Genomic DNA, 23,328 nt, shown 5'->3' on the forward strand with positions numbered 1-23,328 from the left:
TCCTGGTTCATGACACAATCCCGCGTGTGAGACTTCAGAGACTGCCCCTTCAGGGTCCCGATTCCTCACATGGACCTGCATGGGATACTTGTGTTGCAGTCCCGCTGGAGTTAAAGTCGACCCCGCAATCAGACAAGTTGCGGTGAGTCTCGGTCGAGTTCGCGTGGTTCGAGGTGGAGGTGCATGCAATACTATTGCACGGAATCGTCGATAGACGTGTTTCATCTAGGAATATAAACAATAACTATACTTGATGTCAGAAAGAAGGGCTTCTGGGTTTTCGGCATTGGGAGATCAGAGTTCTTATGCTGAGTCATCGACGTTCAATACACTAGGAGGTGATGGTTAAGCGATGTTATTGTGCAAACCTTGGTTGCATTGGCAGTACTCCATGTTCCATGCGGGGCTAATGCTCACGAGTTTGACTTGAGGGCATAACCGTAGCTTCAAACGTCAGGCACTGTCAATATAGCTGATGTTTGCACTACCATAGCCTTTAACGAGTATCGCGTGACCAGTATCTCCTGGTACTGGTTACAATGAAATGATGCTGAATTATACAGAGGGTCGACAACTCAGTATAAAACCTCTGAACCCAAACTAATATACATTCCTGTTTCGGCCGCGGTTATGTTTCTACCAAATGTGGCACTTCTCATCGCCCTGTCGTGTCACAGCATAGATGTCCGAGACAGGCTTTTGTAGCGGCTGTAGAACGGCCTGCGTCCTAAGCTGTCGCGATCGGAAAAGCTTTCTTCACGAGCGCATACCACAATGGGGACTTCCCTCCCTAAGTCCGAATGAGACCGGGCTTGTGACATGCTTGTTCAGCTTGTAGTCGGAATCACCCTGGTGTGTTGTGATTCTGAGTTAGATGGTATTCTAATAAAGAAAAATCAAGCACAGTTCTGCTGCATAATAGTTAGGCGACCGAAATGCTTTTCTTATAGCATTTTCCTGGAATGGGACAAACATTCTGATTTCAAAAACAGTGTTTTAAAACCAACGATTGCAGGATACCTGAAATATGGACACTTGGACACTCTTACGCTTTGTCTTCGGCCGTTATGCTATGGACGAAAGTGTTGCCATAAAGTACCTTCAGATGGAACTCATCCCCCCCTTCCAGCACGTGTTTAGCCCAATACCTTGCAGAACTTTTTTCTGCGTTAGGAGAAAACTTCTGGCAAAACAGGCGATACAATGTCTGCAGTACGATATCGCGGAGTACGTCGCAACGAACGACGTCTTTGACTTGACATTTGTTTTCATGTCCAATACCTTTCAAGGTTTGTTTTACTGCCTACAATGACTCCATACAAGCTCGATTTTCAACCGCACATCAGTTCTTATAAGTACGTAGCATTTCCATACCTTTATGTATATATATATATATATATATATATATATATATATATATATATATATATATACATATATATATGTATATATATGCATATATACATACATGCATATATATATATATGAATATATACATATATATATATATATATATATATATATATATATAAACTGCACTGGTTTTGCGGCATTATAAATATTTAATGGAAACGAGTTTAGACACGGTTTGAATGCCAAATGTTGAGTTTCACGCATGCATTGAAGGGTATATCGTTATCATTATGAGATGATGGTACGAACAACGGTTAGCATGATGAACGAAAACTGGCCTTTGCTCATCAGTGGACTGATATGCGTCTCCTAAGACCATTAAAACGAGCAAGATGATCGGTAAAGAATGAATAGACAAAATACAACTACAAAAAATAACACCGCTCTTTGAATGTGACCAATTTATGCGGTTCTGTACAGCATTGTTTTGCGATTAAGCTTGTGCTGCGATTGTGCTGCGTTTTTGTAGGCGTTGATGAAGTTGTGCGATCCTACATGCAAAGGCGGTCGCCAGGTTCGATCTCGCACCACATCTGCGTATTTCCCCGACAAAACATGCCACTGAGTGCCGGCCACTGCAGTGATAGCAGCATGACGACCAGTGTCGCCATTCGAGGCTATCGCCTGCTGGTAATGTGTCTGACCTGTCCGTGGGCGGCACTATCGCCCGCTGCGGCCATGCGACGGGCCGAGATACGGGGACGCTCACGACTGGCCGGCGGTGAGCCATGGTGCTCCAGAGGCGCGGCCTGGCGCCGCCCGCGCCGCCTGGCACGGACCGTGCTCTTGTCTGGGCGCCGCGCCGAAGGACATGCTTGTTGTAGGTCATAGGAGGGTATGTGGAGGTTTTTGAACCGGAACGCGGAACGTGCCCCCAGTCTGCATCATGACATGCTTGCTATCCGCACTGCGTCTTTTGTTTTGTTTTTGGCTGCAGTCGACTGACCCCTGCAATTCCTATTGCAGTCCTCTGCGTGCTGGCGCTGGCGCACGGCCAGTCGCGCGGCAGCAGGCGCTTCACGCCGTCCCCGTTCCTGCTGGGTCAGGACCTGGGCTTCCGACCCTCGGCACGCACCACGCCGCGGCCCGGCGCCGCCCGCCCGGCCGCGCGGCAGCCGAGCCAGCGCCGACGACCGGCCGCCGTCGCGCCACCCGACGTCGAGATCAACGATATCGACGCCGAGTTCGGCACGGTCGCGCCGTCGCGCTCGAGGAAGCGGCCGGTATCGGCAACGGCTAGGTTGGAGCAGAGGACCAGGGCGGAAGGGAGGAGACGACGGCCGGCCAGGATCCAGGCGGTACCGGTACAGGTGCCGGACGAGGAGGAGGTCATCAAGTCGGCTCCCGCAGTCGCTCCGGTTCAGCAACAGCGGTCAGAGGAGGGAAGGAACCGTGCGACGCCTTCAAGGAGGCGTTTCAGGCCAGGTCGCAGGGTTAAGAAAATCAAGAGGATTATAAATCCCAGTGAGGACACGAAAAAGACTTTTGACAATGTCAGCAAGGATGATGAAAACAGCAATGTCGCGAATAAGGAGTTCGTCAAATCTGAGGTGAAACCAGACCAGCTAGCGGAAAAGGACCTGCCTAAACAGTCTCCTACCACTAATATCACGTCACCACAGATTTTGAGAAGAAAGAAAATCTTCCGCGGTGCAGGTAGAGATAGACAGTCCGGAGGAAGGACCCGAAACAACTCCAGGAGGCAGTTCGCCAACCGGCGACGCGTGGTAACGCCCGTCCCTCCGACAACGACAGACGCCGGAGCCATCGAGCCTACAGATAAGCCGCTGGTGGTTTTGAGCACCAGCAGTCCGTTTGAGCCCTTCCCATCAGAAGAGAACGAGTTGGACGACGGCATTAGCGCTCCAAACACCCAGAAAGAGACGAGCCGCGACGCAGACACCTCAGCGTTTGCGTTTACAAAGTCCACAGCTTCCGGGCCCAGAACTGCATCTTCATCCGCTTCTGGCGCGAGCGATGGTTCGCAGCCGCCTGCTGGAACAGCTTTGGACAGCAGCAGTCCAAGCGGGAGCGGCCCATCTCCGTCCGAGAACACCGTCGATTCCGGCACCAGTCCCGTATCGACGTCGACGCAGGATGTGCTGCGCCGCCGTCCGTTGGTTCGAGGCTCGGCCCGAGGCGGCAGCCGGACTGTGACGTCCTCCGGTACTCGAGGCGGGCAGCGGACGACCGGCGGATCCACCGTCTCGAGGGGCGGGGGCCCCAGGCGCCGCACGCAGGTCAGCGGCAGCAGCAGTGCCAGCGACAGCAGCGGCGCCAGGCCGGGAACGTCCCGACGCCAGTTTGCCAGGAGGCGGCGTCCGTCAGGCTCCGTTAACGCCGTCACCAGTCGGGCACCGACCACGACAACGTCGACGACCGCCGCCACCACCACTACACGTATCGTCGTGATCGACGCCGGCGGCGGAGCCTCGACGGTACAGACGTTCGGCCCCGGAGGGTTCACCTTCACCAGCAGTCTGGACAGCAACGCGCAGCGCACTTTCCCTTCGCGTCTGCCCAGCTCCTTCGACTTCGGGCCACCGTCTGCCACCATAAGGCCCAGCGTCGCCCCAGCGACCGCCTCCGGTGGCTTCCAGCCCATCGCACCGTCCAGAAACCTGGGCTTTGGATCGGGAAGGCCCACGCCATCCGCTGGTACTCCTCGCCCGGTGTCCTCAACCACCTTCCCCGCGACATTCCAGCCCACTTCCACAGCCACGCCGACAAACTCCTTCGGTAATAGCATTGGAAGTCAAGGATTGAGCCGTGTCACACCACCAACGGCCACCTTCTTTGGAAGTAGCCCTGGGGTTCAAGGCTTTAGCCCCGCACCACCAACTCCTAGCACCATTTTCACCACCCGGCAACAAGCACAAGGCGTCTCTAACTTCGGGAGCTTTGCTTTTGGCACGGACTTTGACAGCACTGGCACGGGAGGAGTAACGACTTTTAGACGGCATACCCTCCACTAGACAACCCCCGGCTGACTTCACAACCGCGTTGCTGAGCAAGGACTCATTCGGCTCGGTTAGCCCGTCGTCCGCCTCCCAATCACGCAGCCTTGGGTCCTCGACTAGACTTGGGTCCTCCTCGACTAGCTCCTTTAGCTCCAACTCCTTGCAGCCCGGCGCACCAGCGTCCACGTTCAATACGCGTGGACAGCCGGTCAATAATGTCCGCTTTACACCGTCTGGTGGGTTCAGCTTCGGTACGGGCCAAACCACGGCTTCCAATTTCCGTCCCATTAACCAGCCAACCTCTCGGCCAACCTTCCGCCCCATCAACCAGCAAACCTTTCAGCCAACATTCCGTCCCGCCAGCCCAGTATCTCAGCCAACCTTCCGCCCTTTTAGTCAGCAAACCTTCGGCCCCTTCAGCCAGCGGACCTCTCAGCCAGCGTCCAGTTCCGTGAACCAGCAGCCGTCTCTGCTGCCGATGACGACGCCGCGATCCACCTTCCCCACGGCGCTGTCCTTCACGTCGGCCTTCTCCCCGAACACCCCCACTTCGGCGCCGGCCGTGCTCACTGAGGCCGCGCGCTTCTTCGGCTCCAATCCGGGTCCCTCCAGTCTGCCCGGCTCTGTGTCGACCTTCAGCCGCGGCGCCCCTCCGTCAGCCCTCGGTGGACAGGCGGGCGCCTTCTCCTTCGGCACGACCGCCACCGAGGCCAGCACGCTGGTGCAGTCGATCGCCACAAGTCCGGCCGCGGCGGTGACTCCGCGGCCCACCTTCCGCCCGGAGACGCGTCGGCCGGCACCAAGACCCACGGTCGCCGCCGACCGCACCTCGTCGCAGAGGCGCCCAGCGTCGTCAACGTCGCAGAGGGCGGGCTCCGGTCGCTCTCTGGGGGAGGCCGCCTCCCGGGGAGCCGCCTCCCGGGGAGCCGCCTCCCAGCCGGCGAAGGTGCCGCAGGCCCTCGGCAGCGCGCCCGTGTTCGAGTTCGCGCAGAAGAACGGCCAGATCACGCGCTCGTCGCACCTGAGGGGCTTTGACACGCGTCTGCCGACCTTCCGGGAGGAGGTGGTCGTCAGCGACCCCGTCTTCAGCAGCGCCGACATCAAGCCCGGCTTCTCGTGAGTACCGGGCCTTCCGCAGCAGCGGTGCCGCGTTGGAGCCAAGTGCAACTGTTAGTGAGTTGGAGGATATGAATGCGGTATTTCAAAGAATTATTTCACAGAATCATTCATCTACGCGTGGCTCCGGGACATCCAACTGATGTGGAAAGCCTTGCGCCTGTGCGACGGGAAACCACAAGGGATATGTATACGACATTGTCCTTGCTATTTTCCTATGCACAGGCGTAAGGCTTTTCATATCAGTTTGGTGTCCCGGGGAGACGCAGATGAATGAATCTGCTAAACGACTTTCGTCGCACCCTTATCGCCTCCATGCTCGTCATGTCAAGCGGAGTTCGTATGGATGAGCTGTGCTTAGCCCCGTGTGAGTCGCCAGCTGGTGTAGTCGAGCGAAGTGGCACGTGCCCTGTAGCCTGTTTCGTCAAATTTAATGTGAGATCGTTGCAGGATATTAGCTATTTGGATTCATACAGTATGCTGAAGCAATGAAATTTCGTAGGTACTGGGTTTCTCAAACAACGTTTGAGGCGCGATTATATCAACAACTGGCATAAAAGGAGCACGTTCTATGTGCGCACTCGGCGTATCCTGACGAGCGTCCTGCATCTGATAAGGCAGCTCGAAGGCTTGTGGTTTGGCAAGGAATTCCTTATAAGCTCTGAGCGTGGTCAGCTGCTGTGGGGCTGGAATCGGCTCCAGTCGCTGGCAGCGAGCGCTGATAATTTTTGGTATGGTTTAAATGCAAGCAATATGCATGCAAATTAAACCGAACCGAGAAAATTTTGTTCTTGTGATCAGCGCTTGCGTTTGCTTACAAAGGAGGTCTGTCCACATATGCTTTATCATCCGACATCGTCTACAAACAGCTGTAAGTCGTAACGGAATCTCGCTGGTTACCCGCCCACCACGCATGGGTGCCGTAAGATAACATCGATCATGCGCTCATGCCGCATTCAGGGGCGCGTCATAGCTGCAACTGGTGAAATCAAATGCAGTGGTCTTTTTGACGTTAAGGCTGCTGTTGAATATGTCTTTTGACTGGGTTTGCCCACGTTATGTGCATGAGTTACTTAAATGATAAGTAACATCACTTTGACATAAGCTATTTTGGGTATTAGATGCATAAACATGATTCGCCAGTTTCAAACCTGTTTCCTCGGTTGGTTCGTATGGTGGATTCGTAATGGTCCTGGTACGCGTCGAACAACTGATCTTAAGAACGAATGTTGTGTTGGCACAAAATACTGCTTGCAAGAATGCTGAAGGGTTTTTAGAAACACCGATTAAATATGTGAGCGTTGGCGGCAGACAGAAAATTTCCTCGGCTCGAAGTTGTATACTTTCTCGACACGATGATTGCAGTTTTTGGCACTCGAATGATGAGCCAAAAGTATAATGTTTGAAACGCCTGATGAGAATGCTTGCTTCTTATGCTGCTCAAATGCGGCATCATCTCAAGCTCAACAAAGCGGGGTAACCATTCGTTGCCTCGTGCTGTTCAGGTAGATCTATGCAGTGTAGGGGGCGCCGCGCATGCTCAAGGCAGAGGCCTCCGGAGGAGCCTATGGCCGTGCGCAAAAGGCCAAAAATCATGTAAAAAGGGTATCTTTCAGGGTTTTTTGCTGCCTGTTTCTTTCAATCAGGACGCATATTTTTGGCTATACTTGTTATGACGCATTCGCCATCTGATGCAAGCTTTAATAATGTTTGTCACGGCGCACGTCGGGGACCACCACGCACGGCTTAGGCGTCGCGTGATTAATACGCGCCAGGGTGGGCAGTGAAAGCTAGATAGTGATATGGCAGACCGTCTCAAGCCGCGATGCGTGCCCCAACGCCCCGACAAAACGTAAGTGGTACTTTCGCGCCTGTGATACCGGGCATGAAATGGGGCCTCACGAGTATCAACAATTACTTCACTGTGTCTCGCGCATTTAATTGCGTCCATCTCCAAATGGAGTCAAACAACAGTTGACGCAAACGATGCCAGGCCATTCGCAAGCATGGCCCGTGTTGAAACACCCCGTGGGACGGCGGCGTCAGCCCAGCGGCTCCTTTTCATCTCAAACAGAGCTTCGCCAGCTCACTGTCGCCGCCGTGAAATTATTCCCAGCTGGCTAGCTCCTCTGCAAGGAGACGCTAATGCTCCAATTTTCACCGCCATGCGGTTAGCCGTGGGCCGATGTATTGACGGTTGCGTGGCCGCGGTGGAGCGGGGAGCGCCGGGGCTCCCTCCCCCCCCCCCCCGCCGGTGTGGGGTAACAGGGGCCCCGCTCGCGGTCCAGTGGGTGCAAGGTCGGTCGGACTGGGGCCGGCGCGTCCCGCCGCTCCACCGCGTGGCGCAGGATGGTACCGATGGCCGGCCTTCGGCGCCCGGATCTCCCCTCCCGGAGATCACGATGCGGTCGGAAGCGAGCGGCGGACGGCGCGCGGCGCGAGCGTCTCCCGCCGCCGGCCAGGACGCGCACTGTCCTTGGCATTCTAGGCCGCAGATGGACAGCGCTGGTGGCGGAGGTGCCGCGGGCATCGAGACCGATCCGGCCGTCGGGTTTTTGCTCCACCACCGCGGAAATTGCGTCCCGCCGCCGATCAGAGGCGGCTCGCTCGGCGCTGGTCCTGGGAGCGACGTGCTGGAAAGGTGGACCGTTGGATTTTATGCCATCCTGGTTCGGTTACCGGGATGAGGTCATGGGAGCGATGAAATCGAACTCAAGGACACTCGCGACACGCTCTCCTTTCAGCCTCCGCTCGTGACATCAGAACATGGCTAGACCTCGCGCCTTCGCTGGAGAAGAGCCATGCGTCGGAAGTTAAGAATTAAATGCTGGCTGTCCGCTCTCTCGGCGACAAAGCGTGCAGAGCACAGTAGGAGAACCAGTTGTTTTCTTTTCGCTCTGACAAAGGCCGGGTGTCTGGGATGCGGACAATGGTGGTAGCCGGTACCTTGTCTCTCACTGAATGACTCAGGGGGAGGGGGGTGGATAACAGGGAGGCATGACAGTTGCAAGGGACTTTTATGCTCGCCTTTTGTCTGAGGCAAGCCAGTTGCAGAGCACTGTCGGCGTGCTGACGGGTCAGCCAGGCGGAAGTGGAAAGAGTCCTCTCGCTGAAACCCGCCAGGGGATGGCCTGAAGTTTCCAGTTGCCATTGCATCGCATTGCATTGCATTGTTGTCAGCATAGAAGCGGTCTGAAATCGAAACCCTCGCTTGTTGGGCATGCCGGACTCGCTGGTGAAAACCGTTATTACCAGGAAGTGTAACTGCAACATCACTTTGAAGGCGACGGTGTCGCAGTGTTCTTCTAGATCGAGAACAGCTGCGTGTCCAAATTAAGCTACGCTACGAAGTGACTGAATACAGCGCCTGGCTCCATGCTCCAGTTCGTTTATCTTAATGTCTCATGACATCACACAATCCATACAGTCAACGAGATAATGAGCCTAGCAGCAAGAAGCGCAAGCTCTACCAGTGTGTTGATTTAAGACCAGCGATGTAACGAAAACGGCACCTTCGCACGCCTCTAAATGGTCAGCGTTTCGATCACACCGATGTTTTGAAACACTTGGCCCGCCGTTTCATCTTCTTCTCGCCACTTAAATGAACGGTTATTGCCTCACTGTGGAACATTTGTCATCCCGAAGATTCGAGCAGCCGGTACTGAACTGAGCATTTAACGGTCATAACTCGTCCGAGACCAGCGCCACCTCGGTGTGACCGCAATGAACGCCGAGCTGTGACGGCGCCGCTGACATTGACGCTGTCCGCGTTGTGACACAGTTGACCGCCGGCGCTCCGTCACTCGGTGCGTCGATTAATCACGACGCGACAGACTGATCACACGAGGTCGCGTGTCGGGCGGCCGCCGGCCGCTGCCAGGCGAGGCGCATAACGTCTCACTCCCGGCGGGCGTTTCGTCAGGCGACTCCGCGCCGCCGGCACGCCCGAGCCTGCAGCGTGACATTGACGGTGTGAGAGAGCGCCGCCGGCGTGACGGCGTAACGAGGCGGCCGCGGTCACGGCGCGTGACGCCGGTGCGAGCTGACCCAGCGCTGACCGCCCGAGGGCCGCCGTCGCCGAGACCCTGGCCACGTGTCCGCCCCACCGCCGGGGCTCGGATCGGCCCGGGACGCCAGGGTCCGGCGCAGGTGCGTCGCCCCCGCTGCAGACACTTTCACCGCGCTGAGGGAGCCCTGGCCGCCGCCACACTCCTCGGTCGTCGACAGGACATTTGTCCAGTGGAGACGTAGGAGCTGGGGGGGGGGGGGGGGGGGAGCATGAGTGGGACGTGCTGTTCCGCAGATTTCGCGGATCAGTCGCCGCCGGGTGCTCCCAAGTGCCGGGCGACCCGCAGTCTCAGCCTGGGAGGGCGACGTCCGGGCACGAACGCTCGAGAGGGCTCACGAGCTAGCTGCCATGCCCGTCCTCTGCGAGACCCGGGGATGATGACACGCCCGGCCTGCCCCGGTGAGAGGGCCGCGCGCCCGTGTGGGTGACGGGGTCCTCGCCCGGCCCGTGACCGCCCCCGCCCCCGCCCCCGCTCCCGGACCGGGCCTGGTCGAGCCGCGGCACCGGGAGCCGGGACGGGCCTGGCGGCCATGGTCGATGTGTGGGCCCGGTGCTGTCTGGGTCCGGTGCTGTCTGGGCCCGGACCGAGGTGTGGCCGGAGAGCAGTACCGCGCCGCGCCTGGGACGCACTCACTGTGTCACCCTCACCTCGAATGGATGACGCCCGGTGGTCCTTGCACCACCCTGACCAATCGGTATTCAGGCTCCGTGGGAAAAGGGACGTTGCGAAATTCGGGCCGTCTGGTATTCTGATTTTTCCCGATAGACGCGCACCTAATTTAACAATAGAACCTTGAGGATGTAAATGTATCGGAATCTGTCTCTGTGTAGACCTTGTTCTTGACACAACTTACCTGTCGCCGCGAACACGCGGATACAAAGCGTGTCTAACTAGTTTTCACATGGCCCGTCTGACCTTGCTAATTCTCATGTTGATACCATATTTTGTCACGGTTTGCACGAAGTGGTGTTCTCGTTTATTAATGTCATGGCATTGCATGACAGAGCGCGGGGCACGGCCAAGCCATTTACCGCAGACGGCATCGCCATGAATATATTATGAAACGTACACTACGATGGTGAATCACCAGGGCTATCACCAGGACCAGGGCACTGTCACCAGCTGTTGCTGCTAACTCAGCACAAAATCGTCTTGTTTACTTGGAGGTAATAGCGTTGCATTGTCATACGATTGCCAACCTGCCGGTCGAAATATGGAAAATTGTTGCTTCGGTAAAGTGGTCATTCGACCAGAAAATTAATGGCGTGTCTTCACGTTATTCTAAGTACAAAAATTGTATTTTCTTTGTTTTCTCCCTGCGATTTTTGGGAATGTTCGCAGTACTTATTTAGCGGGTTGGATGATGCCTCTTGATGTGTTTTCCTAATCCATGCTGTTTTACGTTTAGAAAGCAAGTTCAGTCAAGAAACGCATATAATACTGCTGTTCATTCACAAGGTTTAAAGAATCATTCCAAGTCATGAATGGCACGCGCAGGCGCCATGCTATGAGCTTAAGTATTTGCAACACTAAGCATGTGCTCCTTACCGATAGCAGTAAGCTGATATGTGTCTGGATCTCAAGCATGGATCAGGATCCTATGGGGTGTGCATTTTAATGGGATCCTGGGATTTTTAGGGAGTACCGGGCACACGTATGCCAAGAAGCAACTGCAACAGCCCTTTAAGCCAAAAAAGGCCCATCTTCTTGTAATGCAGCTATTTACATCATATATCCGCCGCAAGCTTGTGTGCTGCGAAAGTGATCTGTACTTTACAATGCGTCTAGGCGAGTCATGGTATGTTTAACAGTACAATGTTAGCCCTGGAAGATAATGCACTATGTTTTGGTCTGTAGTCGCGCTCGATCCTAAGGCTATGGACAAGAACTACCGCTTGCTCTCGCTGGTCAATCAGCACTTGTAATCACGTTAACATGTTACAACCTGTTTACAACATGTACGTTAACATTGTTACAACATTTTAACATGTTAGCATTGTGTAACATGCAAATCTTTATTTCGCAAGCTGTGTCCTGCCCAGGGTCCACCGGCTCTCTGCCCCACAATGTAAATCAGAAGAAAGCCCACCTCTGCAAACAGCCAGCTCGGAGGCGGGGGCGTCCATCCGTCGATGCATCCTCTTCCTGGCACTCCTCATGGTGACGTCACGCGCAGAGCACGACCCACGGCGCACGGATGTTGCGTCACGCGCCAATCATTGGGAGCCGGTACCCAGTCATGCAGGGGTGTTAGCCATTGGAAGCCATTGCTTCACTTCCCTTTGATTTTCTCTGCGGAAAGCGGCGGATGAGATAACTAGCCAGTCACGGGATGACCTGACGCGTCGAATTATGCAAATTTATCGATGACTTGCACACCCAGCTATTTACTGTAGCAATTTCTACCCGACCTGACTGGCCGCCGCTTCTCTCCCAATATTTCGCAAACTGCAAGGCAGGAATTTGCACCCACATTAAGCCACGGCGTTATTTTTCGGCACATCAAGCTCCAACTGGGCAGTCTTTTTCACACCTTTCGAACACACTGCCGCCGGCCTCGGAGGGGCATATTATCTATCAAACCGCTCGTTACCGCCATATTTATCCACGCGCGTGAGTCGCTCGTTAAAGGATGAGTGTAGTAATAAGCGAGCGCTGCATCGCCGCACTAACTCTTGATCGCCCCGCCGGATGTCGTGACACAGGGCGTTGCGCAATAATGACAAGGTGCATCGTCCATGGCGACTGAGAACCTTGGTATTCACGCCAGCATTTGCGCATGAGACGAATGAGATTTAAATCGCAACGGCCGCAGAGGCACAAATTTGCCGAGATTATCTCTCACGCGAGCATTCTTTCGTGCCGGAGTATCAGGCCGTACTACGCTGTTTCACTTCGTCGAAGTGCAGACCTGCCGCCGAGAACGCGCCGGATCGCCCCCCACCGACAGGTCCAGTCACATCCATGACGGAGGTACCTGATGTCGCTGACCCGTGACGCTCTGCCGTCCACAGGTGCGAGGGCAAGCCCTACGGCTACTACGCGGACATGGCCAACGACTGCAGGATCTTTCACATCTGCCAGCCAGTCGACGTGTCCAGAGACAGTATATTCTACACGCGGTACAGGTGAGGGCCCAACCTGCACACATGCATCACCACCGGACTGGATCACGAGTCAAGTTGAGCGCTCAGCTGGAGTTCAGAAGCACGTCTGAGGTGTTTCAGAACAGTTCAGCGAACGTGTGTCCTGCGCTGCCAGTGCAGCGCGTGCTCTTCTGTGCTCTCGTCTGCAAATTATGGACACATTGCATGTCCACTATGCTTTTAACTGGAGACAGTGTAAAAGAGCCAAGGGTGGCGCGTTTTTCACGTTTACGTCTCATCATGATGACGGAGGTCGCATGCCAGGTGGTTTTCTGCAACCTTCGACAACGTGTCAATTTGACCGGCTTTGCCTGGCACGGTTGCAGCGTTTTACACAAACTCTCCACATTCTTGCAACGTTTTGTTCATTCATTGTTCAGCTATCTTAAAGTCAAAAATCATAACGTTCGTGGAAGACGCTCAACGGTTTCCGGTAGGACTTTAAGAATCATTCGGCAAACGGGGGGAACATTTTTTCATTGATGGGTGTGAGCATACAGTGTTTTGTCGGAAGACTTCGTTCACGGTAAGAAATGAACCGTGGTAAGAAATTGAGAAGCAGCAAAGCATAACACACAGTGATAAGGAACAGCTTTTTGGGGGGAGGAAGTTAACTTTGTCGATGCTCCGGTATGCTCCTGCACTGGTGTATGTATTTGACATCATCATACATGGATTGTTATTTACAGATAAGGAATGGCTGGGCTGAAATCAATTTGAGAGCCGAATGGCCCCTGACTTAAGTACCGCATATTCCATTTGCATGTCTAACTGCGTAAGGCCGACCTTGTTTAAACTGCATGCAATCAGTTTTCGCATATCAACATGGTTCGAAGCAACACATTGTTTGGCGGCAGCGCTTTTGTTCTTCTAGACTTGATCAATAACCATCTCACTAAAATTAGAATGAATGTTGTCTTGGTGCAAGGAACATTTGTAACAACTTCACACCCAAGACGTAAATGGGAAAAGTGCGCGCTGCTGTATTCGATGCGTAATTTCCACGAAAAACTGCGCACCAGCTTGCTGAAAGTCAGGCGTGCGTAAAAGTTACGCTCCAGTGTTGCAGCGCGCTTGCAGCTCCGCTGTTCCACCAGAACCTTGTCTGGAGCGCATTCTGCGCTGAGATCCGTGGGAACCCGTCGACCTGCGGTAACCACGAACCGCACCTTCACGGTAGAGGCTGCGACCCTGGAAAGTCGTGCCGACTCGCCCAGGTGCGCGCCTGGGCGCCGCCCCGACTGCTTGCCGAAACGCGGAAGAAAGGGGAGAGAGAGAGTCGCTCGACATAGGCGTTTGGCCCAGTGCCAGAAGGAAGCAGAGAAGAACATCTCGTGATAACCGGGAAGCACATCGAGCTCGTGATCATGGGAGGCACATGTGAAGGTCTAGGTCAGCCACGTGAGAGTCAGCATCCCAACATTGCGCGAGAGGCAGCGGAACACAAGGCTGTTCTCCTGACGCCGGCGTGAGGACACCGGAAAGGGATGTTTCCGGTGTCGCCCCGACTGTCCCGCCTCTGGCGGCGACTCCTCCCAGCCACCAGGCTCCGTCGCAGAGGTGCTGGCCATCCGAAGGCCGGCCGATCTGCTCGCCGCTGGCCGGCGGGGCTCCGTGGCCGTGAGAGGGGACGCGGCTGGGCCCGGGGCCGCCGCCAGGCGGCCGGGCCCGCGCAGTGTTGCACCACGCACCAGCACCGCCTGCCGATTTCACGGGCCGTCAGCCGGCAATGTTCGGCCGACCGAGGGCGGCGTCGCCGGGCGACCGGAGGCGGGACGGCCTCCCCCGAACTGGGTCAGCCGTCCCGGCCGCACCGCCGGCGTCTCCAGCGGCGTCGGGTCGCGGTCGGCGCCTCGGGCGGTTCGGCCGCCTGAGAAGGTTCACAGGTGATAACGCGACGGCCTCGTTGACGCACTGGCTGTGGCAACGACGGCGAACGCTGACACGCCCAGTCCTGCAACAGGGCTTGACGCAATGTTGCCCGCCGCGCGCGGCGTTTGTGACGGCGTTAAGAAAAGCTAGAGCGGAACTCTCCTGCCTCTGCAATAAAATGACACGTCTCGTCGGGACGCCGCGCCTTTTGTCCCCGCGTCACGAGCGGTGCGGCCTCCAGCCTCGCGTCGCGCCGCAGCGCCGCGCGCTCCGCCGCCGGTGACCGTCCACAGGCGCCGGCGCCCGCCCAAACGACAGATAAATCACCCAGCACAGCGTCCCCTCTTGCAACACCGGGAAACGCGACTGCCATGCTAATGTGCCGGCCCTGCAATAGGCCTGGCGCGTCTCGGAGCCGTCGCGTGGCCATGCCCTGCCCTCTCCCCGCCCCCGGCGGTACCATCTCCTGCTGCCGGTTGCGTGTCTGGTTGGCTCAGGCCGGCCACTCCCAGCCCCTCTCCAACCCGTAGGCGGATGCGCGATTCGCACGGGCCTGTCCGCCGCCGGCTGCCCGCCGACCCGTCCGCCAGCTGACGGCTCGGATTGTGGGGCAGGCGAGACGAGCACGCTAAGTCAGAGCTCTGATCCGCTGGCTTACGTCTGGGATCGTGGGGTGGGCGAGGTGGGGTGAAGCAGGCACGCTTAGTAACGAGCTCCGATTCGACCAGCTTACGGCTCGTATCTTGGGTGGGGTGGAGCAGGCACGCTGAGTCAGAGCTCTGATCCACCACCTTACGGTCTCGCATCGTGGGGTGGGCGAGGCAAGCAGCTTAGTCAGGGCTCTGATCCACCAGCTTACGACTCCTATCTTTGGGGTGGTTGAAAACAGGCACGCTGAGTCAGAGCTCTGATCCGCAAGCTGTGGAACAGAGCTCTGACTCAGCGTCAGCTCAGCTCAGCTCCGATCCACCAGCTTACGGCTCGTATCTTGGGATGGGTGAAGCAAGCACGCTGAGTCACAGAGGTCCGGCGCTCGCGTGAGCCAGGGCGGCATCGCCGCTGCAAATGCACGAAACGCCGTAACTGGGCGTGCAGGGGTGGCGCTTTTGCGTGGGTGGCGCGCCACGAAGCAGTACCGGAGGCGCCTGCGCCGAGCAGCCGGCTCTCCAGGCGGTGGTGTTTTTGTGGTAGTTTTTACACACGTGGGTGTACGGAGCGTGGTTGTTCTTCTCTGGCTTGTAGAAAGCGTTATCATCGGGACGCTGCGTGGATCGTATCATGCTCATATTTAACGGGCGATCGGACGCGCGACGCGATGTCATGTCTTTTTGTTTGCTGACGCCAGTCCCAAACCATGCGGCTGTGCCCAGTCGACATGGAAACGACCCGTCTTGCTTACAAAACAGATCATGAAGCCGTTTTAAAGGTGCTAGCGATGCAGTTGATTCTACCAAGTACCCATGAATCAAGTTGCCTCCTCGTCACGTTTATTGATGGAGCCTCTTCATCGTCACCATCTATCAATGCCCGCAATTGGCCGTGATATGAAAATATCTTCTGATTCAAGTCGTCCCAAAAATAATTATTCAACTATCACACACAGCTTGTGAGCGACTGAATGTTTTGTGTATCGCTTCTGGCGAACATCGTCAATCTTCATTGTCCGCTACTTTGTATCCGCATACTCCGGCCTTGAACACCGTTGCAACTGTCTTATTGCAAATCCGTCCTGGCCATGGGTTCGTTGAGCAAGATAACTCTGCCACCAGTGCGGCCTTCTAGACCGCAATGGGCCGATTGACCTTCCACAACAGGCGTGCCCCTCTGTTTGTGACACTGACTGACGGGATTTCGTGACCGTGTTTCTCACGGAGCTCCCGAGGTGGGAGGCGAAGCGACGTTAGTTGTGGATATGCTTGGAATGCGAGGCCGCTTTGGGATGACTTAAGTGCCGCAGTGTCCATATTGAGTCACGACTCACAGCTGCCTGGCTCTGCATTCCATGTAAATTAAATGCGCGCACCGGTGCACCAAGCACCAGTCTGTGCGACCGATGCTGTGGATCTACGGGTGATTGAAAATTATCAAATTAGTATCAGACGATATGAAACATTAAAAGCAAATCATGAGCCCGCTATCTGATGTCAGGTTCGAAGATCCGCCCCTTCCGGCGCTTCGGAGGAAGATTGTTGTAGATTTTGTTGTTGTTGTTGTTGTAGATTTTCATCTCACAGGTGTGCCGTTGACTACCATTACGTGTCTTTCCGGTAGCCTTACCCGCTCTTCCCGGCAGCTTCTTCTGCGGCAAGCAGACGCGGTTCGACCAGTCGATGCTGTCCTGCCTGCACGACGAGGACGCCATTGCCTGCTCGCAGTCGGTCGACTGGCTCTTCCGCAACGACGACTTCGGAGTGGAGGGTGACCTCGAGGAGCAGTTCCAGGCCGATGTGCAGAGCGCATCATAGCACCATCCCCCCCCCCCCCACCGCCCCTCACTGCGCTGCAGCTGCCGCTTCCCACCACGAAGCAGCTTCTGTCCCTGCCGAGAAGCGGCTGCTGCTCCCGCCGCGAAGCAGATGCGGTTCCCGCCTCGAAGCAGCTGCCGCCGCCTCGCAGTGCAATGGTCCCCGAACCATGCGTTTTCCGAGACGCTGAAGTGCCTACTCATGGGAACCAGGTGCCGACGTATATCGTGTGGGAGAGTGGGCGGCGGCGTTGGTTGTCTACGTGCAAGGATTTCGCGGTCCACCGCCGGTGTCGGTGCACTGCATGTCTGGGAAAATCGCTCGTCAAAGAGGCCGTGCGCAGTCGCAAACATTGCATTGATACATGTCCGACGCTGCACGCGCGCGAATGAATTGTGCGGGGCTGGATGCTGATGCATCGTTTGGTCCTTCAGTGCAGTGAGCACACGCATGTCTCAAATCGAATGCCGTCACAAGCCTGCTGGCAGATAGGCATGCTAGTAACTGATGCGAATTGATTCTTTGTCGACCTGTTGGTGTGTATAACATTTTCCACCGACCACGCACTTCAATACTCTTGGACGTCATGATATGCCGAATGTAAGATGACGCTAATGGGATGAGCAACATGGTGATGCATGCAGAGGCAAAAACCTTATGCTCATAATATTATAAAATCCGTCCAGAAAAACAGTTTGAAACACCGTCCGTGTGGCTTATGGTGTGAGCGCTGAGGAAAGCCCATGGCTCATATATATATATAAATATATATAATATATATATATATATATATATATATTATATATATGTTTAAGGACTGCTTAGATGCGAGCGTAAAATTCGTGTTATTTTCCTCTGCATAGTCATTATATGCCAGCTTATCGACTCCTGTTACTGGGTATGCGGAACAACGACATCACCTTTCTGCTGTTTTAGACACATACGGATTAGGTCATGTCGTGCAGCGCCACGCATTCACATTCGTTCTCATATGGCAGCGACTTCACTGTATCGACGTGTCGGGCATGAACACTGAGCAGCGCTCGCCGCTCCCGGCCTCGCCTTGGTCTGTTACTGCTAGCGTTTCCCAGGCAGCGTGCCCAGGCCACGCGGTGGAAGTGTGTGCATGTGTAAGAAGTTGATCAGTGTGTGCGTCTAGTGTTTCTTGTCATCCACTGTATCTCAAAGCTTAGCTCAATTGACGCAATGCATCGACAATAAATGTAAAACCAGTGATGTTGTACCTGTGCAGGGAACGTAGGTCGTTTAAAGTTCTTAGATGGGTGATTCTGGAAGAATATCTGCACGCACCTCTTACAAAATAGCCAGTGATAATGATAGCAACAATGATAACGTGGCAATAGCTTGGGATACAAATCGCCCATGAGCGGCTGTGGGCTGGATTCGTGAGAAGTCAAACCAATACAAAATCAGTTCTTTTCAGAGGCATGCAGTAACAGCTTGCTTCCTTATACCATGGGCTGATATTCGATTTTCAATAGCTTTTGATAGCATCCGATAAACAATAAGAGACCGTCTCACGTGTTTGTCATGAAATACTTCAGATTTCCATGGTGAATGAACGATGAACCACACACGACAAAGACAAATGGATGCATTGATTTATGATCATGGTATTGTCGTTTCAGAATGCTCATTTGCATGAGCGTATTTACTTAATAGAGATATTGTGTTGTCTGAAGCGGTCTGTTCAACTTAAAAGTATACCAATACCCAAAAGTGAGCTTAAATCATCACATCGGCAGCTTGCTCTCAATATATTCAGATGTGGAACATTCTCTTTGAAACCTCAGGCTCTCTAGTTTCTCACCCACACGCCCGCAAAGATGTGCGACTATTTGTATGCCATTTATGCATGCATGGCGCCACAGCAACATCATTGGAATCCTGCTATCCAGTAGGCAACGCAGCGTTGAAGGCCAAGAATAATATCAACATCGAACCGTTTGATCTGGCGTCGGTGAGCACGATTTCCAAATATAACGGGCGTCAATTGGCTCTCAATCAACTGTTGTGTAAGTTGCAGTCACGAATCACGTTTTGTATTACATCAGATAAGCAGTTGGCCGTGGCTGCCAGTCATTACTCAATTAACACTTGCAATCGAATAACTTGAGGATAGTGTCATAACGGAGCCTGTGAATGCACCTGTTACCACACCGCCTCTCGGCGAGTTGAAATACAACTGAGTCGACCCATGAAATACAGCGGCAGCGCTGACACGGCCAGTCTGGCAGCGACTCTGATGCGATGAACCGCTCCATGACATAATCAAACGATAAGGTTTTGATGATCACATTTCCTAGACAATACATTTTTTCTAGACAATTCTGTGGTACTTCAAGGTATACCAATAGTTACAAGAGACATTTTTTACCGTCATATCTGAGGTTAGCCTCAACTTCTTCCAATACGAAATGTTCTCTTCAACAGCTCACCATTTCGCCGTTTGCAAGTGCAGAATTTTACCTTTTTGGGGACAACATTGTGCAGTTCGTCACTTTGGCTTGTCGACTTATGCGGTAAGTTGTCATTTGCAATTCATCACTTAGCCCTTCGCAATTTTGGGATGATACCATTCTTCTACGTTGCATTTTTGCAGCTCGCCATCTAGCCGATTCGACTTTTTGGCACGTCGAATTTTACATGTCGACAATATGGAAGTATGTGATGTGTATCTGCGGGCTATGTAAGGTTAAGATGTGGACAAAATATAAATCGCTCTCTGTCCTCTGTTCCCGCAGCAGGAATGGAGCGGAAGCCAGCTGACTGGTGGCCAGAACCGTAGACACTGGAGGCAGCTGTCATAAAAAGGCCAAATAGGAATTACCCAGTCCACGTAGCCTTGGAAAACCTCGTGCTTTCGGTATAGCCTTGTCAGTTGATCTTATTGTTTTTCATGTCGTCATGTGACTTTTTGTCGTTTGGTCATGTAATCATTTTTGCTGGTTACCATTTGTTTAAAGGTGACTCTCAAGCAGTTCAACATTTAAGCGTTCGCCACTTTGATATATTGACCATTTTACATCATGCCATTTTGCACTCCACCAGTAAGCCATTCGCCATTTCGGCACGTGTATTTTTTGGTATGTCGCCCCTTTGCAATCCGCCTTTTAACAGTTTGCCATTTCGGCATGTCGACATTCTTCCGTGTAGCCATTTTGCACTTTGCCATTGTCTTACCTTGTATGGGGAGACAGCCGTTCATGTTGCCTGACCAGACCCACCATCCTGCCACATTTTTTTGTCTCTCATATCTCTCAGCTTTACAATATTATACATACGAACCCACGCCTTGCGGTGACGCGAGATTTAATGAAACGTGTTTCTTGTTCAATTTCGAGCATAATGGTGCGCAGCTGTACGAGTTTTGAGCGTACATTTATATTTAATGACTCCGTTAATATAACAATGTTGGCCCACACCGCGCGCTCCGCGGCAACGTCGGCCGCCGCTCGCCACCTGCCGTCCGCGCCGGCCGTAGACCGCCGCGCAGTGTTCCGCAGAAAACGCCGCTGCTCCGAAACCAAATGAGTTAGAAGTTTTCGTGCCGAAACTCGCGCAGTGGATACCCCACGAGGATACTGAAATTTGGGCGCGATAACACAACATGCCGGAGAGGTATTCTAAAAAAAAAAACTTAGGAAGCACCCCTCTTCAGGGCAACGGTTAAACCGCGGGAATTATCACGAATAACGCACTTCGGTTTTATTACGTTAGTGTCATTATTCTTTATTGAGGTGTTCAGCGAAAGCAAAACTCCTGCACTGCCATTGCGCATCGTACCAGGTGTGGTTGCGACTGCGACAGCTGGTGATTTATGGTATGTGCGAAATTCAATCTGCGTCTAGTGTGATGCAATGATTTGTGAAAATAAGGCATGGTGTGTTGAAAACAGGAGTTTAAAGGTCGTAAGAATATCGCAGGTTGTTTCCCTGCAACTTTTGGCACGTAGGCATTAACTTTAATCGCAACCGAACAAATAATTAGCCACTTGAAATGTTCAACATCACGTCCCGTTCCGTACCATAGATTGCCCAGCAGGCACTCTCGTAGAATTAGAGATGTCTTATCTGCATACCTCTAACCAGTGTACCCACTTGTCAGTCACGACTTCACTTGCCTCCAGCGCCAAAACTGGGGTTGTTCAGTCGAACAGGCAGACCGGCATGTTTAACCTTCATGTGACGTTGAAGATTTCTATGTTGGCCATGGAAGCTGCACTCCCTGTAGTTACATAACACTTTATTACGAAAAAGCAGACGATATGGCCATGGCGACCACAGGAAGTCCACAGTCCTCACTCCTCATCTCCTTGTGAGCATTCCGCTATAACGCACCCGGCTCCGCAACAAACCAGCGATGCCCAAGGCCGCAATAACACATTTGAAGGCAATGCTGCACCACTCTCTCAAAGGTCACACACAGTTTTCAACGCCAATTGCTGTATGACGTCATATGACAGCGATAAACGGTGATGTCATACTGCAATCGTGCACGGCCAGTTGTTTTGCACTGAGGAGAGACAGCCATCTAAGGGCAAAGGGCCGTCTACAAACTGAACTAAAATGACCCTTCGAAAAATGTAATAGACAGCCAGGTGTGCCGACGAGGCTCCCACAAGTCTCCCCAAACGGCAGGGTGGTGTAATGTCAAGACACTTAAAAACATATTTCCTGTTCAGCATTAAAGGTGATGCACATCATGGCAGAAGAATAAGCGGTTTTATGAAATGCATGTCAACAAAAACCTGCTGCAAGAGGTAGTTCTCTGTCTCGTTTTCATGAAGAGTAGACGGTCCCTGTGAGTCTCCCACTTTAATACCTTTGTCGGACACCGCTCGTTCATACACTCATAGACTCGAAGACGTAAGGCTGCCGTTGGTTGTGCACGTGGCCATTGGGGTGTGAAGTGTTGGTGGATGTGAGGGCTATTAGAAGCTCTACGCCGACAAGATTTATCTTTGCCTGAATCACGAGAAACAGTGGCATGAGCGAGGTCGTCACCAGTCTATCACGCAAGCAGTTAAAAACCTGCGACAGGCCACGTTAAGGGCAAAAATTTCAGATGAATGCTTCGATGTTGTGAATAAACAGCTGGAAAATGGTATATCAGATATCCATGGGCTATCAACACCGGAGGGGGATGGCACAGCATGCTATGTATTTTAAAATAGTATTTCGGTAGGTTTAACGCGACTGCGTCTATGATGCAGCTATCAGAACAAGGAAAGGATTACGTGTGATCACATAAATATTTCTGTCAGCGCTGGCAGAAAATGCATCTATCATTGTATGGCGTTCGGTGACTTGGTAACACTTCTTGTCGGGGGCTAACCACGGCTTAACGCAAATGCACACGGCATAACATCGGTTGTGCAAACCTCGTACAAAAACGAACGGACCTCTTGCCTCTGACAGCGGAAGATCTTAGACCACCGTTTGCCCCTCCCTCTGCCCTACCGAGAGCAGACCACCCCGCCTCGCTCCACGCCCGGTTTCTGCCCCCGGACCGGAGAGGCGTTGCTGCCCTCCGCCCGACTCTGAGGCGCGTGAAAGGGAGCTGAAGGGCGGCCTTCGACTCGAGCCAGAGGGGCTCGACGTCCGGCCCAGAGAGCACGTGATCAGCATCAGGAGCGGGGAGTCGCTGACCCCGCTGGTGATTCTGGCCAGTGACTCCGGTGCAGGTCAAAGGTTGGGGATGGGGGATGGTGGAGGCACGTGGAAGCTCGTGTAATACATTTCTGCCCATGAAGCGTCATAGACGTATCATTTAACTTTGCCTCTTTGGAGCAAGGGCGAGTCCCTCCGTAGCTGGGTTTGTCCACCAATCGTTGGGTTTGTCCCTTCGTCGCTGAGTTTGTCCCTTCTTCCCTTATGGTGACAGAGCCTGCACGTTTGTGACGTCATTGTGCACGAGTTGCACGCCGGTCGTTTGAATGGTCGCCGACATTTGGCCGATGCGCTCAGGTGCTACTGCGGACGATGAATGTGCATAAAAAGCCGTAGTTTGGACGATAAAAACAGGCGACGAACCGAGCCCTTCGGAATGAAGGTGTTTCATTTAGAACTGCCGTTTTATGGTGTTTTTATCGCTATTTTTTATTTTGTTTTCGCTGCTTATGGGCTTCTCACGTTAAAGGGAGTGCGCCACATTTGCACGGGGTTTTGAACTAAAATAGCCATTTTCGAGATCCTTCGGTGCAGTTCACAGTCCTGCCATTCTTAAGACCTAAATTCCTTTGGTTGCCCAGCTACATGCCCAT

General features: G+C 53.5%; 2 protein-coding genes across 2 annotated transcripts; both read left to right on the top strand.

Annotated features, from left to right (window-relative positions):
- Nucleotides 1-2,543: 2,543 nt before the first annotated feature.
- Nucleotides 2,544-4,388, top strand: LOC119111199 (flocculation protein FLO11; the record flags this gene model as incomplete). Its single annotated transcript, XM_037235020.1, has 1 exon — nt 2,544-4,388. A coding segment is annotated over one exon (1,845 nt), but the record flags the coding sequence as incomplete, so codon positions are not given.
- LOC119113037 (uncharacterized) lies at nt 4,377-17,368 on the top strand. The gene is made up of 3 exons (XM_037237357.1): nt 4,377-5,489; nt 12,574-12,687; nt 16,871-17,368. Exons 1-3 carry the CDS (start codon nt 4,852-4,854, stop codon nt 17,040-17,042), a joined length of 924 nt encoding a protein of 307 aa, XP_037093252.1. The 5' UTR covers nt 4,377-4,851; the 3' UTR covers nt 17,043-17,368.
- Nucleotides 17,369-23,328: the final 5,960 nt, after the last annotated feature.

This window comes from Pollicipes pollicipes, unplaced genomic scaffold, assembly GCF_011947565.3.
Source record: "Pollicipes pollicipes isolate AB1234 unplaced genomic scaffold, Ppol_2.1 Scaffold_7261;HRSCAF=8764_pilon_pilon_pilon, whole genome shotgun sequence".
NCBI lineage: Eukaryota > Metazoa > Arthropoda > Thecostraca > Pollicipedomorpha > Pollicipedidae > Pollicipes > Pollicipes pollicipes.